Source organism: Cibotium barometz, chromosome 52, assembly GCF_041138505.1.
Source record: "Cibotium barometz isolate CiBa-2024 chromosome 52, ASM4113850v1, whole genome shotgun sequence".
NCBI classification, from domain to species: domain Eukaryota; kingdom Viridiplantae; phylum Streptophyta; class Polypodiopsida; order Cyatheales; family Cibotiaceae; genus Cibotium; species Cibotium barometz.
In genome coordinates this window covers 11,009,113-11,023,025 of record NC_141097.1, presented here as the reverse complement: position 1 = coordinate 11,023,025, position 13,913 = coordinate 11,009,113, and the positions used below count along the sequence as shown (strand labels likewise).

General features: G+C 38.9%; 1 protein-coding gene and 1 long non-coding RNA gene across 2 annotated transcripts; both read right to left on the bottom strand.

The window, feature by feature from the left end:
- Positions 1–2,232: 2,232 nt before the first annotated feature.
- On the bottom strand, positions 2,233–3,131 carry LOC147608803 (uncharacterized). The gene is made up of 3 exons (XR_015264408.1): positions 2,675–3,131; positions 2,452–2,583; positions 2,233–2,344 (listed from the first exon to the last, which is right to left on the bottom strand). It is a non-coding gene; the product is annotated as an uncharacterized LOC147608803 (long non-coding RNA).
- A 2,959-nt stretch (positions 3,132–6,090) lies between these two features.
- On the bottom strand, positions 6,091–6,887 carry LOC147608802 (major strawberry allergen Fra a 1.06-like). Its single transcript, XM_086788213.1, has 2 exons — positions 6,614–6,887; positions 6,091–6,517 (listed from the first exon to the last, which is right to left on the bottom strand). The coding sequence occupies exons 1-2, from the start codon at positions 6,810–6,812 to the stop codon at positions 6,204–6,206; spliced, it is 513 nt and encodes a 170-aa protein (XP_086644339.1). The 5' UTR covers positions 6,813–6,887; the 3' UTR covers positions 6,091–6,203.
- Between the last annotated feature and the right edge of the window lie 7,026 nt (positions 6,888–13,913).

Here is a 13,913-nt window from a genome sequence, read left to right as displayed (position 1 = left end):
TTTATGGTTTCTATCTAATTTTATGTTCCACTATGCTCTGTTTAGGTTATAGGGGATCTTCTCTGGATATCCAACTACATTAGTCACATTGATTGTAACAGCATTGGTCTCATTAGTCATTTTCTCCTGTGCCCCCCCCTCTCTCTCTTTCTCTCTCACTCACACACACACACATACACGCACATGGGGTGGATGACCCTTTAGTCTGTTTCTTTCTTTCCCTTCTTATTTTTATATATAACCTTAGGAAAAAGGGAATAAGAAACACTCTTATTTTGAGATTCGTGCGTCATCCCCCTGTTTAGGCAACTGTGTAAGTAGTTGTCGTCAACATGTCATTGCTTCCTAATAGTTTTCATTCTTCTTTTTCTCCTTGGGGAGCTCCAGCTATTAGGTGGTGCTGAATTGTTTCTTCAAAGCCTGTAGGATACACCTATGTTATAAATTTGAGTTCATAAAGTACTCCTTCTATTTAGAACTAAGAAAATAAAGCCCCTTATGTTGAAGCTTTTTGAAGTCCATAAGAAAATAAATACCCTTATGTTGAACTTATGTGTTTCCTTCCACATTTTCTACTAAGCCCCTTATTCATAGGTTTACACTAAGGTTACATTTTAGGAAATCTTAGTACATGTCATACTTTACAATTATTTCTATTGACATGTGTTACTTTCATGCATATTGTATAGAAAGGAACTAGCATTACTTCTTGATGACGAGTAGCGCTACAAATGGAAATGCAGACATGTTGAGATAATGGCTAGGATAATGCATCCATATTATCTTTCAAATAAAGAAGATTTTAAGATGATTCTCATAGTATACTCATCATTACTGAATGTAGACATGACTAGTATAATGCATCCAATTTATCCTAGATATGTTGATAGAACATGCCTACAAGAATGCATCCAATTTATATTTCAAATCCTCATGCATAAGAATACCTCTTTGAAAATATGCCTACAGCATAGCCTAATGCATGCATTAAAGCATGTATAATCCTTATACAAGTATAGTGCGTAAGTATATGAATAATCTTTCTAGAAGCCCAATGCATACCCTAATGGAAATGATTAAGGCTTATGCATACCAAAATGCAAATGCATAAATGTTTATACATAGTCTATACATGCCAAATAATAAAATAAATAGGCTTACCTCTTTAATTACACCTTTAAAAATAATGTTAAACCTACATACAACAAATGGTACAAAGGAAATGTTAAACAAGAAATTCTCTAAAATATTATTTATTGTGATTTCGTGAAATTCTATTACATGAGGAGAAAAAAAAATTCGATGCAAAATTATAATATAGGGAAATTATAACAAATTAGAAAGTCTAGATAATAAGAAAACACTAGCTAAGTAGCTAATATGAAACGCACATTGATAGACTTATTTGTAAAAATTGATGGTTCTCTTCCTCTTCTCTCTTACATGTTCATGCGTAGGAAGAAATGTTAAGAGAAGAGGACCATTTCTTATGGTAATCCATTATTGCTATGAATGATACATGAGTACAACTCACATGTTGAAGTGATCTACACAAAGTTTATGCTCAGGCTTGCCTTCACTAACTACAAGAGGTGGGGCCATTATCCATGCTTTTTTCGATGCTTTAGAACTAACCTGAAAATCCCCTAAACGTTGAAATACCCGTCGAAAAAAGCGTCCAAATAGAAACGTCGAAATAGACGCCGAAATAAGCGTCGAAACAAATAATTTTACCATGCATTACGTCCTTTTCAACGATTATTTTGACTAACATTCCGACTACTATTTCAACGGTTATTTTGACTGCTATTTTGACTATCATTTAGACTCTGTTTTCGATGGATGCGGGAAACTTTCGACGCTTATTTCGACGCGTGAAGGTATTAAATTTTTTTTGGCATAATGGTGCATCCAGCTACAGTCTTGTAACTGGATGCACCATTATGCCAAATTTATAGAGTACCAAAGGCAAAAAAATTTTGGCATAATGGTGCATCCAGCTGCAGTCTTGTATACTGGATGCACCATTATGCCAAATTTATAGAGTACCAAAGGCAACTATACTCTGATGTAAAGAATGGCGTGAATTTGTTGAAAAAGTTAGAGAGAGTGCCATAACGTTTTCAACATTACAAAGTAGGTACACAATTCACACAAGTGCAAACAATGGCCAAATTATATTGCAAGATGTGAAATTTACATATCAAGCGCTGACGAGATAAGCCAAAATTTGCATACAAGCTCAAACAAAGATGTGAGCTAACCAAAATGTGTATGTATAAGGGGAAAGACATGGTCAAGGCCACTCCATGCGGAGCTATCACTTAGGATCAGGCATTGGTCCCTGCTAAAACCATACAAGACGCTTTTTTTGGTATACCAAAACAATGATCTAACATGACAAGGCAAAGAAAGTATACAGATCATAAGGTTAAGGCTTGCCGCACTTACCATATCTACAATGCACCCCCAATTGAGGTTGGCGCCTTCTCACTCAAGCTTCTCCAAAAGAAAGGATGTGTTATGGCGGCGGCGAGCAATGTCCTCCTCTTCTCCCGTGGCCGGCCAACCAACCACTTGATTCTAAAAGTACCAACACAACAAGATAAGCATTGATACTTACAAAGTAGACATAACATCAAATGACACATACAAGATAAATGTTGAAACTTACAAAGTAGACATGGAATGCATCCCAACCGCCGCTTCCAAGGTGAGAGCTTCCTACGCTCTCCATTCGGGCTTTGGCCGCATCCTCTTATTACTTGTAGCGTTGGGGATTTCGAGCATGCTTTTGCTTCTCCTCATTCCAATCCTCGGTTCTCATGTACCAAGTCTTCTCACCCCCTGCCTTCACTCTCCTAGTCACATCTCCCCGCCAATGTTTCATGACATCCACCATGTGGTCCTTTATCCACCTTATGGGAACGACATCACTACTACCGGCGGCCAGCTTGTACTCATCCTTGATTTGATTTATGACTCTATCTTTCTTGTCTTTATCCAACTTTGGCCATAAAGTCATAAAGTCATTTGCAAAGACAATGTGGCAAAGCTCACGAATGCGGCTCTTCATCTCTTGCCCAACATTATCCAAAACCACGTTGCCATTGATAATTGCCGTTGGCTAAGTGTGGCCTCGTAGCCTAGAATAGCAAAAAAGTGTCTAAGGATAGCTTGAGTGGCCTTGTAGTTTGGGGCGGTTGGGTGGAGTATACAGGAGCTCTCAAGCCTCTAGCAGTCGGAGCCGACTTAATATTTGGAATCCTATTAAGAGTTTATATGCTATGCATTTAATGTCCTTTGGTGTATTCGACATGACATTATTCAAGACATACTTTATGGTTTCTATCTAATTTTATGTTCCATTATCCTCTGTTTAGGTTATAGGGGGTCTTCTCTAGATATCCCACTACATTAGTCACATTGATTGTAACATCATTGGTCTTATCGTTCGCCTGTACCCCCCCCCTCTCTCTCTCTCTCACACACACACACGCGCACGCACACACACACACACACACACACACATACACCCCCCCACACACACACGCACATGGGGTGGATGACCCTTTAGTCTATTTCTTTCTTTCCCTTCTTATTTTTATATATAACCTTAGGAAAAAGGGAATTAAGAAATAGTCCTCTTTTGAGATTCGTGCGTCATCCCTTGTTTAGGTAACTGTGTGAGTAGTTGTCACTATGATGGTGTCAACATGTCATTGCTTCTTGCTAATAGTTTTTATTCTTTTCTCCTTGAGGAGCTCCAGCTAGGTGGTGCTTAATTGTTTCAAAGCCTGTAGCACCATCATGGATCCTCTAAACTTTAGAGCATGTTCTTTCCTTTACAATCTAAATAACTGGACTAGTGCAATCCACCTATAAAACAACAATCATGAAGCCTTTAAATTCTAGATTTTATGACTATTGCAATCCACCGAAACCATTAGTGATTGGTTGATTGATATGGAAGTCAACCATTATGTATGGGGAGAGAGCGGGGCATCATGCCAAAAGGAATAGAGATGATACATAAACCAGAAATCCTTTATTTAAGTATATAATATTCACAGCCATGCGTGTGCGCTATAAGCATCATGCCATCCATGGTGTGAGGACTTCATGGTGGGTAGAACATTTTACTTGGTAGCGCAGCCGCGCTGCTGAAGTTGGGGTTGGCGGTAAGGTAGGCTTCCGTGGAGCGGGTGGTGGGGATGGCCGCCTCTTTTTAACTATGGTGAAAGTGGTGCTCTCCGATCCTCTGGAATTGGAGGGTGTGTTGCACCACAGCATGGTGGGGGTGTCAAGCGTCCGCCGCCACCTTTATGGTGTGAGTGAATGAGTGCCATAGCTTCCCAAGCGTTCCTCCTTCCACCAGCCTCAGCTTGGCCACAAGTCGGGCGCAGAAAATACAACTACATGTGGAGAAAATACAGCTGTACATCTGCACAGGGAGCTGTCTGGAAATTTTTATAAATTCCAGAGGGCGTCTATATATGCGTCTATAATGGATTCTATAAGCGCATCTATACCCGTGTCTATAAGCGCGTCTATAGACATGCTTATAGAGGCACTTATAGACGCACTTCGGTAGACACGATTTTAGATGCGATGATAAATGCGCCCATAACATTTTAAACCACGTTGTCAAAATGCATCTATAAACACGCCTACATTCGCTTTTCCTTGTAGTGTCACAATGCTTCAAAAAGTACCTAGTGTTACTTATAAGTTAGCTTTGCCAAAAAGCTCTAAAGTTCATCTAGTTTTTCACGTCCATAGACTGAAGAAAGAAATTGGGAGATGACGATAATCACGTCAGTCTAGCTCTAGACCCTAGTAGAACTTATGGAACCCCCATCCTTACCACACGAACTAGAAAAAGTCTTGGATTTCCAAGAGAAAAGAACTTGACACTCTGTGTACAACAGGAGTGTTTAGTCAAGTGGAAGGATAGACCAGAAGAAGGTTCTACTTTGGGAAAAGGTACGCACACTCAGAAAGGTTCCCAAATCTTGTTTTTGAGGAGAAAAACTCCTCTTAAGGGGGGAGTAATGTCATGACAGCATTAGTTTTGGGAGCCTAGAGAGCTCAACCGTCTGGACAAGGCATGTGCGGGGCTTAGTGGTGGTAGCCAGCATGGCCAAGCTAGAGGACACGTGGTGGAGCGCACTAAGGTAGTGTTCACAAACAGTTAAGGGGCAGTTGGCTAAGTGTGGCCCGGTAGCCTAGAATAGCAAAAAGGTGTCTAAGGATAGCTTGAGTGGCCATGTAGTTGGTGTGGTTGGGTGGAGTATACAAGAGCTCTCAACCCTCTTTCCGGTCAGGGCTTGCCTAATATTTGCAATCCTATCAAGAGTTTATATCTATGCATTTAATGTCCTTTGGTGTATTCGACATGACATTATTCTCGACATAGTTTATGCTTTCTATCTAATTTTATGTTCCATTATCCTCTGTTTATCCCACTACACTAGCCACTTGATTGTAACATCATTGGTCTCATCGGTCGTTTTAGCCTGCCCTCCCTCTCTCTCTCTTTCTCTCTCTCTCTCTCTCTCTCTCTCTCTCTCTCTCACACACACACACACACACACACACACACACACACATACATGCACATGGGGTGGATGACCCTTTAGTCTGTTTCTTTCTTTCCCTTCTTATTTTTATATATAACCTTAGGAAAAAGGGAATAAGAAACACTCTTATTTTGAGTTTCGTGCGTCATCCCTTGTTTAGGCAACTGTGTAAGTAGTTGTCGTCAACATGTCATTGCTTCCTAATAGTTTTTATTCTTCTTTTTCTCCTTGGGGAGCTCCAGCTATTAGGTGGTGCTGAATTGTTTCTTCAAAGCCTGTAGCACCATCATGGATCCTCTAAACTTTAGAGCATGTTCTTTCCTCTCCAATCTAATTAACTTGTGTGACTAGTGCAATCCACCTATAAAAAAACAATCATGAAGCCTTTAGATTCTAGATTTTATGACTATTGCAATCCACCGAAACCATTAGTGATTGATTGATTGATATGGAAGTCAACCATTATGTAGGGGGAGAGGGCGGGGCATCATGCCGAAAGGAATAGAGATGACACATAAACCAGAAATCCTTTATTTAAGTATATAATATTCACAGCCATGCGTGTGCGCTATAAGCTTCATGCCATCCATGGTGTGAGGACTTCATGGTGGGTAGAACATTTTAGTTGGTAGCGCAGCCGCCGAAGTTGGGGTTGGCGGTGAGGTAGGCTTCCGTGGAGCGGGTGGTGCGGATGGCCGCCTCTTTGTAACTATGGTGGAAGTGGTGCTCTCCGATCCTCTGGAATTGGAGGGTGTGTTGCACCACAGCGTGGTGGGGGTGACAGGCGTCCGCCACCACCTTGATGGTGTGGGTGAACGAGTGCCACAGCTTCCCAAGCGTTCCTCCTTCCACCAGCCTCAGCTTGGCCACAAGTCCGGCGCTGTCAATCTCCTCGTACTTCACCTTAGCCCACGTGAAGCCGTGTTGGACTAGAGCTGCGCCAGAACAATAATATCGTCCCAGTCATATGAACATTTTAACTTAATTAGACGCAAACCACACCCCACCGCCTGCTCTAAGCGTGTACTTACTTGATTTGTTGGCTACTTTCACCAGCCAAACGCTGCCTGCTTCACCCGCCGCCCCTTCCACCACCTCCGCGCATTCGAAATGCTCCGGCAGCGCAGCCACGACGGTCACGTGGGCCTCCTCCACCAGTGCCTTCCACACACGTGTTACCGGGTGCTTCACCACCACCTCGAATTTCAGCTCCTCGTCGTAAGAAGCCATGAGTGCAGTAAGTGTAATTGTGCTTGCTGAGCTTGAAGACGGCTGGGATACTTTCTGCGAAATTAATGAAGACCACCCGCACCCATGCTTAATTTATACAAGTCTCCACCTAGTTCAACGTCCCTTTCACAAGAGGACACACACGTCCGCCATGCTCTCAATTATATATATTCTCCCACCACCACGATTACAAAAGATGGGCAGGCCATGACGGAGATGAACTTTATAAGATGCCTTCGCTGCTGCTCCGGAAGTTCCGTGCTCAAGATTTCTTTCTCGAGTTCTTTTGCATTATCCTTAGGATACCTTAGTAAAAGTAGGCCTCTTTTTTTTTTTAGGAGATACCTTAGTCTATACATTTCCGTATCAAACTAAAAGTAGGCCTCTCTTTTTAGGAGATACCTTAGTCTATGCATTTCCGTATCAAATTAAAAGTAGGCCTCTCTTTTTAGGAGAGAGTTCCATAAGCTATGATGATGACACGCTTTTGTGTCTCTCACCTGTAGACACCACATCTCTTGAGCATGCGCATTTGCTATGATCATACACTTTTGTCTCTCTCAACTGTAGACACCACAGCTCTTGAGGGTGTCAATATGCAGTAAGAAGCCCATACAGCATGCGCATTACCTATGGATATTATCTTAGATATATCCCTTTTGTAATTTTTGAGATGCTAAAATACCCTTTCCGTATATGAGACATGTTTACTTTCTGAATTTACAAACCCCTTGTATGTATGGTTTTTCCCTAGCAATAGCTATACTAATTCTATGCTCTAGAAAATACCATAATGCTTGGGAAATTCTCATTTTCCCATGGGTGCTTGATATGTGTCCAATTTATCATTAGATTAAGAATCGACCTTTGTTTTGGTGTGCTAATGAGTAGAAGAGTGCTAAGGTGTCCCAAAAGGCTACACCAAAAGTCTGAATGTACCAAAAGGCAACGTTTGAGATACTACTAGAGTAAAGGAATGATGAAGAACTCCTTTTCTTTTAAAAAAAGAAACACAAATCTTTTGAAATTTGAACTTTCAGAACCATTTTAATTTACTAACATCTCTCTTATAAGGAATAGGATCCAATTCCATCTCCTATACAGAAGAATACTGAGAGCTGAGTGCTTTTCACATGTTTCTATTTTTCACCCTTGTCTTGATGTTGTTTGAAGTCTTTCCTATGCTTGTGTTCTATGGAATTATAGATCCCATAGCTCTCGAGAAGGTCAATACGTACAAAGCCCATATTGCACATGAATTCAACAAGGAAAAAAAATAGGGGCTATTTTAGAGGGGCCTTTGATATTGTCATGCTATTTCACTAGAAAATAGGGCCTTTAGAGGGGCCTTGATATTGTCATGTTTTTAAAGTTTTAGGTTCATATATAAATGATTCGCTAACCCATCTATACTTATACTATTTTCGTGGTATCTTATTTTTTACCCTGAACTTCAAGGGAAAAGTGAACAACTCCTTGTCTAAGGAATTCAAGGGAAAATTGAATAACTCCATACCTATGGATTGTTATAGGCTCCAGATACACCTATGTTACAAATTTGAGTTCATAAAGTACTCCTTCTATTTAGAACTAAGAAAATAAAGCCCCTTATGTTGAAGCTTTTTGAAGTCCATAAGAAAATAAATACCCTTATGTTGAACTTATGTGTTTCCTTCCACATTTTCTACTAAGCCCCTTATTCATAGGTTTACACTAAGGTTGCATTTTAGGAAATCCTAGCACATGTCATACTTTACAATTATTTCTATTGACATGTGTTACTTTCATGCATATTGTATAGAAAGGAACTAGCATTAATTCTTGATGAAGAGTAGCGCTACAAATGGAAATGCAGACATGTTGAGAAAATGGCTAGGATAATGCATCCATATTATCTTTCAAATAAAGAAGATTTTAAGATGATTCTCATAGTATACTCATCATTACTGAATGTAGACATGACTAGTATAATGCATCCAATTTATCCTGGGGATATGTTGATAGAACATGCCTACAAGAATGCATCCAATTTATATTTCAAATCCTCATGCATAAGAATACCTCTTTGAAAATATGCCTAAAGCATAGCCTAATGCATGCATTAAAGCACGTATAATCCTTATACAAGTATAATGCGTAAGTATATGAATAATCTTTCTAGAAGCCCAATGCATACCCTAATGCAAATGATTAAGGCTTATGCATACCAAAATGCAAATGCATAAATGTTTATACATAGTCTATACATGCATGCATAAGGCTTATATATAAGCCTAATGCATAGGGCTAATGAAAAATCCATACGGCTTATGCGAAATAACCTAAATCATAAGGCTAATACATGCATAAGGCTTATGCTTAAGAGCCTGAAGCATAAGTCTTTGCATATCCTAATTCATGTTGCATAACCTATGCATAAGTTATACATAGCTATATATAGGCACAATACAATACTGTGCCAAATAATAAAGTAGCAGGACATAATTTATTGCTTATTCATAAGCTATATATAATCCTAATGCATAAGCTATGCATAGGCACAATACAACCAAATAAGAAATTCCCAAATCATCCAGAGTGGAATAATGTTCCAATTAATAAAGTAGGAGATAATTTTTTATTTCTTGTCACTTGCTCTCATGAAGATGGGTTTATAACATGTAGAAAAATAAATCTATGTTAAACAAGTAGCTTTCCATTATGTATAAAACACTCTATGAATAGAGCCCTTAATTATGCATAATAAATATACACATATAGATATCTCGTCCATAATTAGCTCTATGTATAAATAAATCTCATGCATAGAAAACAAGAAAAAAAAATCCCAAGCGTATAAATAACATGCCAAAATTGTTGTTATCAAACAAGAAATACAAAGTCTTCCCAAGGGTACAAATAACATGCCAAAAAATAAATTAAATAGGCATACTTCAATAGCAAATGTCAAACCTACATACAACAAATGGTTAACAAGAAATTCTCATAGACGATGTTTTTTTGGTGGAGTTGTGAATTTTTATTACATATGGGAGTAAAAAATCCGTATAACTAAAGTGTACTAGCTTACCACCTAGATGTAGAACACACATTGGTAGATTTTCTAGATTACCCCACACCCACCTCATTGTTGTTGATGAGGGCATATCCCTCCTACCAACATTATTTTTTATTTCTTGTGCCTTTCTCTTGTCAAAATGATTTATAAAATTTAGATAAGGAAATCTATATTAAGAAAAGTGCTCTTCATTATGCATAAAGGTCTCTAATTGTAGAGCTCTTAATGATGTATAACAGGTTATACACATAAAGAGCTCTCATGTGCATAAAGAGTTCTATGCATAAAGATCTCTAGCTCTCTTCCAAAGATAACAAGAAATAAAAAATCTTCCCGAGGGTACGATAACATGCAAAATAATAGACGTACCTTTTTAAGTGCACATAAAGAAATTTAATGTTAATCCTACATACAACAAATGGTACAAAGGAAATGGATAGCAAGAAATTCTCTAAAATATTATTTATTGGTGCTTCTGTGAAATTCTATACATGAGAATGAGAAAAAATTAGATATTCCATGTGAAATTATATTACAAGGAAATAAGAACAAATTAGAAAGTCCATATAATAAAAATAAACTAGCTTAACAACTAATACGCAACATATTGATATAATTGTTTGTAGAAATTGATTGTTCTCTTCCTCTTCTGTCTTAAATGTTGATGCGCACCTCATTGGTTTATTGTCTAGGTTATCCCACATCCACCTCATTGTTGGTGATGAGGAGATATCCCTCCTACCTTTTAAAAAAAAAAATATTGTAGCTTTCTCCTATCAATATTATTTCATAACATGTAGATAAGGAAATCTGTGCTAAGAACATAGGTCTTAATTTTGCATCAAAGACTCTAATCAAGAGATCTTAATGATGCACAATAAGCTCTACACATAAAGAGCTCGCATGTGCATAAAGAGTTCTATGCATAAAGATCCCTAGGTCTCTTCCAAAGATTACAGGAAATAAAAAATCCTCCAAAAGGTATGAAAACATGCCAAATAATAAAATAAATAGGCTTACCTCTTTAATTACACCTTTAAAAATAATGTTAAACCTACATACAACAAATGGTACAAAGGAAATGTTAAACAAGAAATTCTCTAAAATATTATTTATTGTGATTTCGTGAAATTCTATTACATGAGGAGAAAAAGAAATTCGACGCAAAATTATAATATAGGGAAATTATAACAAATTAGAAAGTCTAGATAATAAAAAAACACTAGCTAAGTAGCTAATATGAAACGCACATTGATAGACTTATTTGTAAAAATTGATGGTTCTCTTCCTCTTCTCTCTTACATGTTCATGCGTAGGAAGAAATGTTAAGAGAAGAGGACCATTTCTTATGGTAATCCATTATTGCTATGAATGATACATGAGTACAACTCACATGTTGAAGTGATCTACACAAAGTTTATGCTCAGGCTTGCCTTCGCTAACTACAAGAGGTGGGGCCATTATCCACGCTTTTTTCGATGCTTTAGAACTAACCTGAAAATCCCCTAAACGTTGAAATACCCGTCGAGAAAAGCGTCCAAATAGAAACGTCGAAATAGACGCCGAAATAAGCGTCGAAACAAGAGTCGAAAAAAATAATTTTACCATGCATTACGTCCTTTTCAACGATTATTTTGACTAACATTTCGACTACTATTTCAACGGTTATTTTGACTGCTATTTTGACTATCATTTAGACTCTGTTTTCGATGGATGCGGGAAACTTTCGACGCTTATTTCGACGCGTGAAGGTATTAAATTTTTTTTGGCATAATGGTGCATCCAGCTACAGTCTTGTAACCGGATGCACCATTATGCCAAATTTATAGAGTACCAAAGGCAAAAAAATTTTGGCATAATGGTGCATCCAGCTGCAGTCTTGTATACTGGATGCACCATTATGCCAAATTTATAGAGTACCAAAGGCAACTATACTCTGATGTGAAGAATGGCGTGAATTTGTTGAAAAAGTTAGAGAGAGTGCCATAACGTTTTCAACATTACAAAGTAGGTACACAATTCACACAAGTGCAAACAATGGCCAAATTATATTGCAAGATGTGAAATTTACATATCAAGCTCTGACGAGATAAGCCAAAATTTGCATACAAGCTCAAACAAAGATGTGAGCTAACCAAAATGTGTATGTATAAGGGGAAAGACATGGTCAAGGCCACTCCATGCGGAGCTATCACTTAGGATCAGGCATTGGTCCCTGCTAAAACCATACAAGACGCTTTTTTTGGTATACCAAAACAATGATCTAACATGACAAGGCAAAGAAAGTATACAGATCATAAGGTTAAGGCTTGCCGCACTTACCATATCTACAATGCACCCCCAATTGAGGTTGGCGCCTTCTCACTCAAGCTTCTCCAAAAGAAAGGATGTGTTATGGCGGCGGCGAGCAATGTCCTCCTCTTCTCCCGTGGCCGGCCAACCAACCACTTGATTCTAAAAGTACCAACACAACAAGATAAGCATTGATACTTACAAAGTAGACATAACATCAAATGACACATACAAGATAAATGTTGAAACTTACAAAGTAGACATGGAATGCATCCCAACCGCCGCTTCCAAGGTGAGACCTTCCTACGCTCTCCATTCGGGCTTTGGCCGCATCCTCTTATTGCTTGTAGCGTTGGGGATTTCGAGCATGCTTTTGCTTCTCCTCATTCCAATCCTAGGTTCTCATGTACCAAGTCTTCTCACCCCCTGCCTTCACTCTCCTAGTCACATCTCCCCGCCAATGTTTCATGACATCCACCATGTGGTCCTTTATCCACCTTATGGGAACGACATCACTTCCTTGATTTGATTTATGACTCTATCTTTCTTGTCTTTATCCAACTTTGGCCATAAAGTCATAAAGTCATTTGCAAAGACAATGTGGCAAAGCTCACGAATGCGGCTCTTCATCTCTTGCCCAACATTATCCAAAACCACGTTGCCATTGATAATTGCCGTTGGCTAAGTGTGGCCTTGTAGCCTAGAATAGCAAAAAAGTGTCTAAGTATAGCTTGAGTGGCCTTGTAGTTTGGGGCGGTTGGGTGGACTATACACGAGCTCTCAAGCCTCTAGCAGTCGGGGCCGACTTAATATTTGGAATCCTATTAAGAGTTTATATGCTATGCATTTAATGTCCTTTGGTGTATTCGACATGACATTATTCAAGACATACTTTATGGTTTCTATCTAATTTTATGTTCCATTATCCTCTGTTTAGGTTATAGGGGATCTTCTCTAGATATCCCACTACATTAGTCACATTGATTGTAACATCATTGGTCTTATCGTTCGCCTGTACCCCCCCTCTCTCTCTCTCTCACACACACACACACGCGCACGCACACACACACACACACACACATACACCCCCCCACACACACACGCACATGGGGTGGATGACCCTTTAGTCTATTTCTTTCTTTCCCTTCTTATTTTTATATATAACCTTAGGAAAAAGGGAATTAAGAAATAGTCCTCTTTTGAGATTCGTGCGTCATCCCTTGTTTAGGTAACTGTGTGAGTAGTTGTCACTATGATGGTGTCAACATGTCATTGCTTCTTGCTAATAGTTTTTATTCTTTTCTCCTTGAGGAGCTCCAGCTAGGTGGTGCTTAATTGTTTCAAAGCCTGTAGCACCATCATGGATCCTCTAAACTTTAGAGCATGTTCTTTCCTTTACAATCTAAATAACTGGACTAGTGCAATCCACCTATAAAACAACAATCATGAAGCCTTTAAATTCTAGATTTTATGACTATTGCAATCCACCGAAACCATTAGTGATTGGTTGATTGATATGGAAGTCAACCATTATGTATGGGGAGAGAGCGGGGCATCATGCCAAAAGGAATAGAGATGATACATAAACCAGAAATCCTTTATTTAAGTATATAATATTCACAGCCATGCGTGTGCGCTATAAGCATCATGCCATCCATGGTGTGAGGACTTCATGGTGGGTAGAACATTTTACTTGGTAGCGCAGCCGCGCTGCTGAAGTTGGGGTTGGCGGTAAGGTAGGCTTCCGTGGA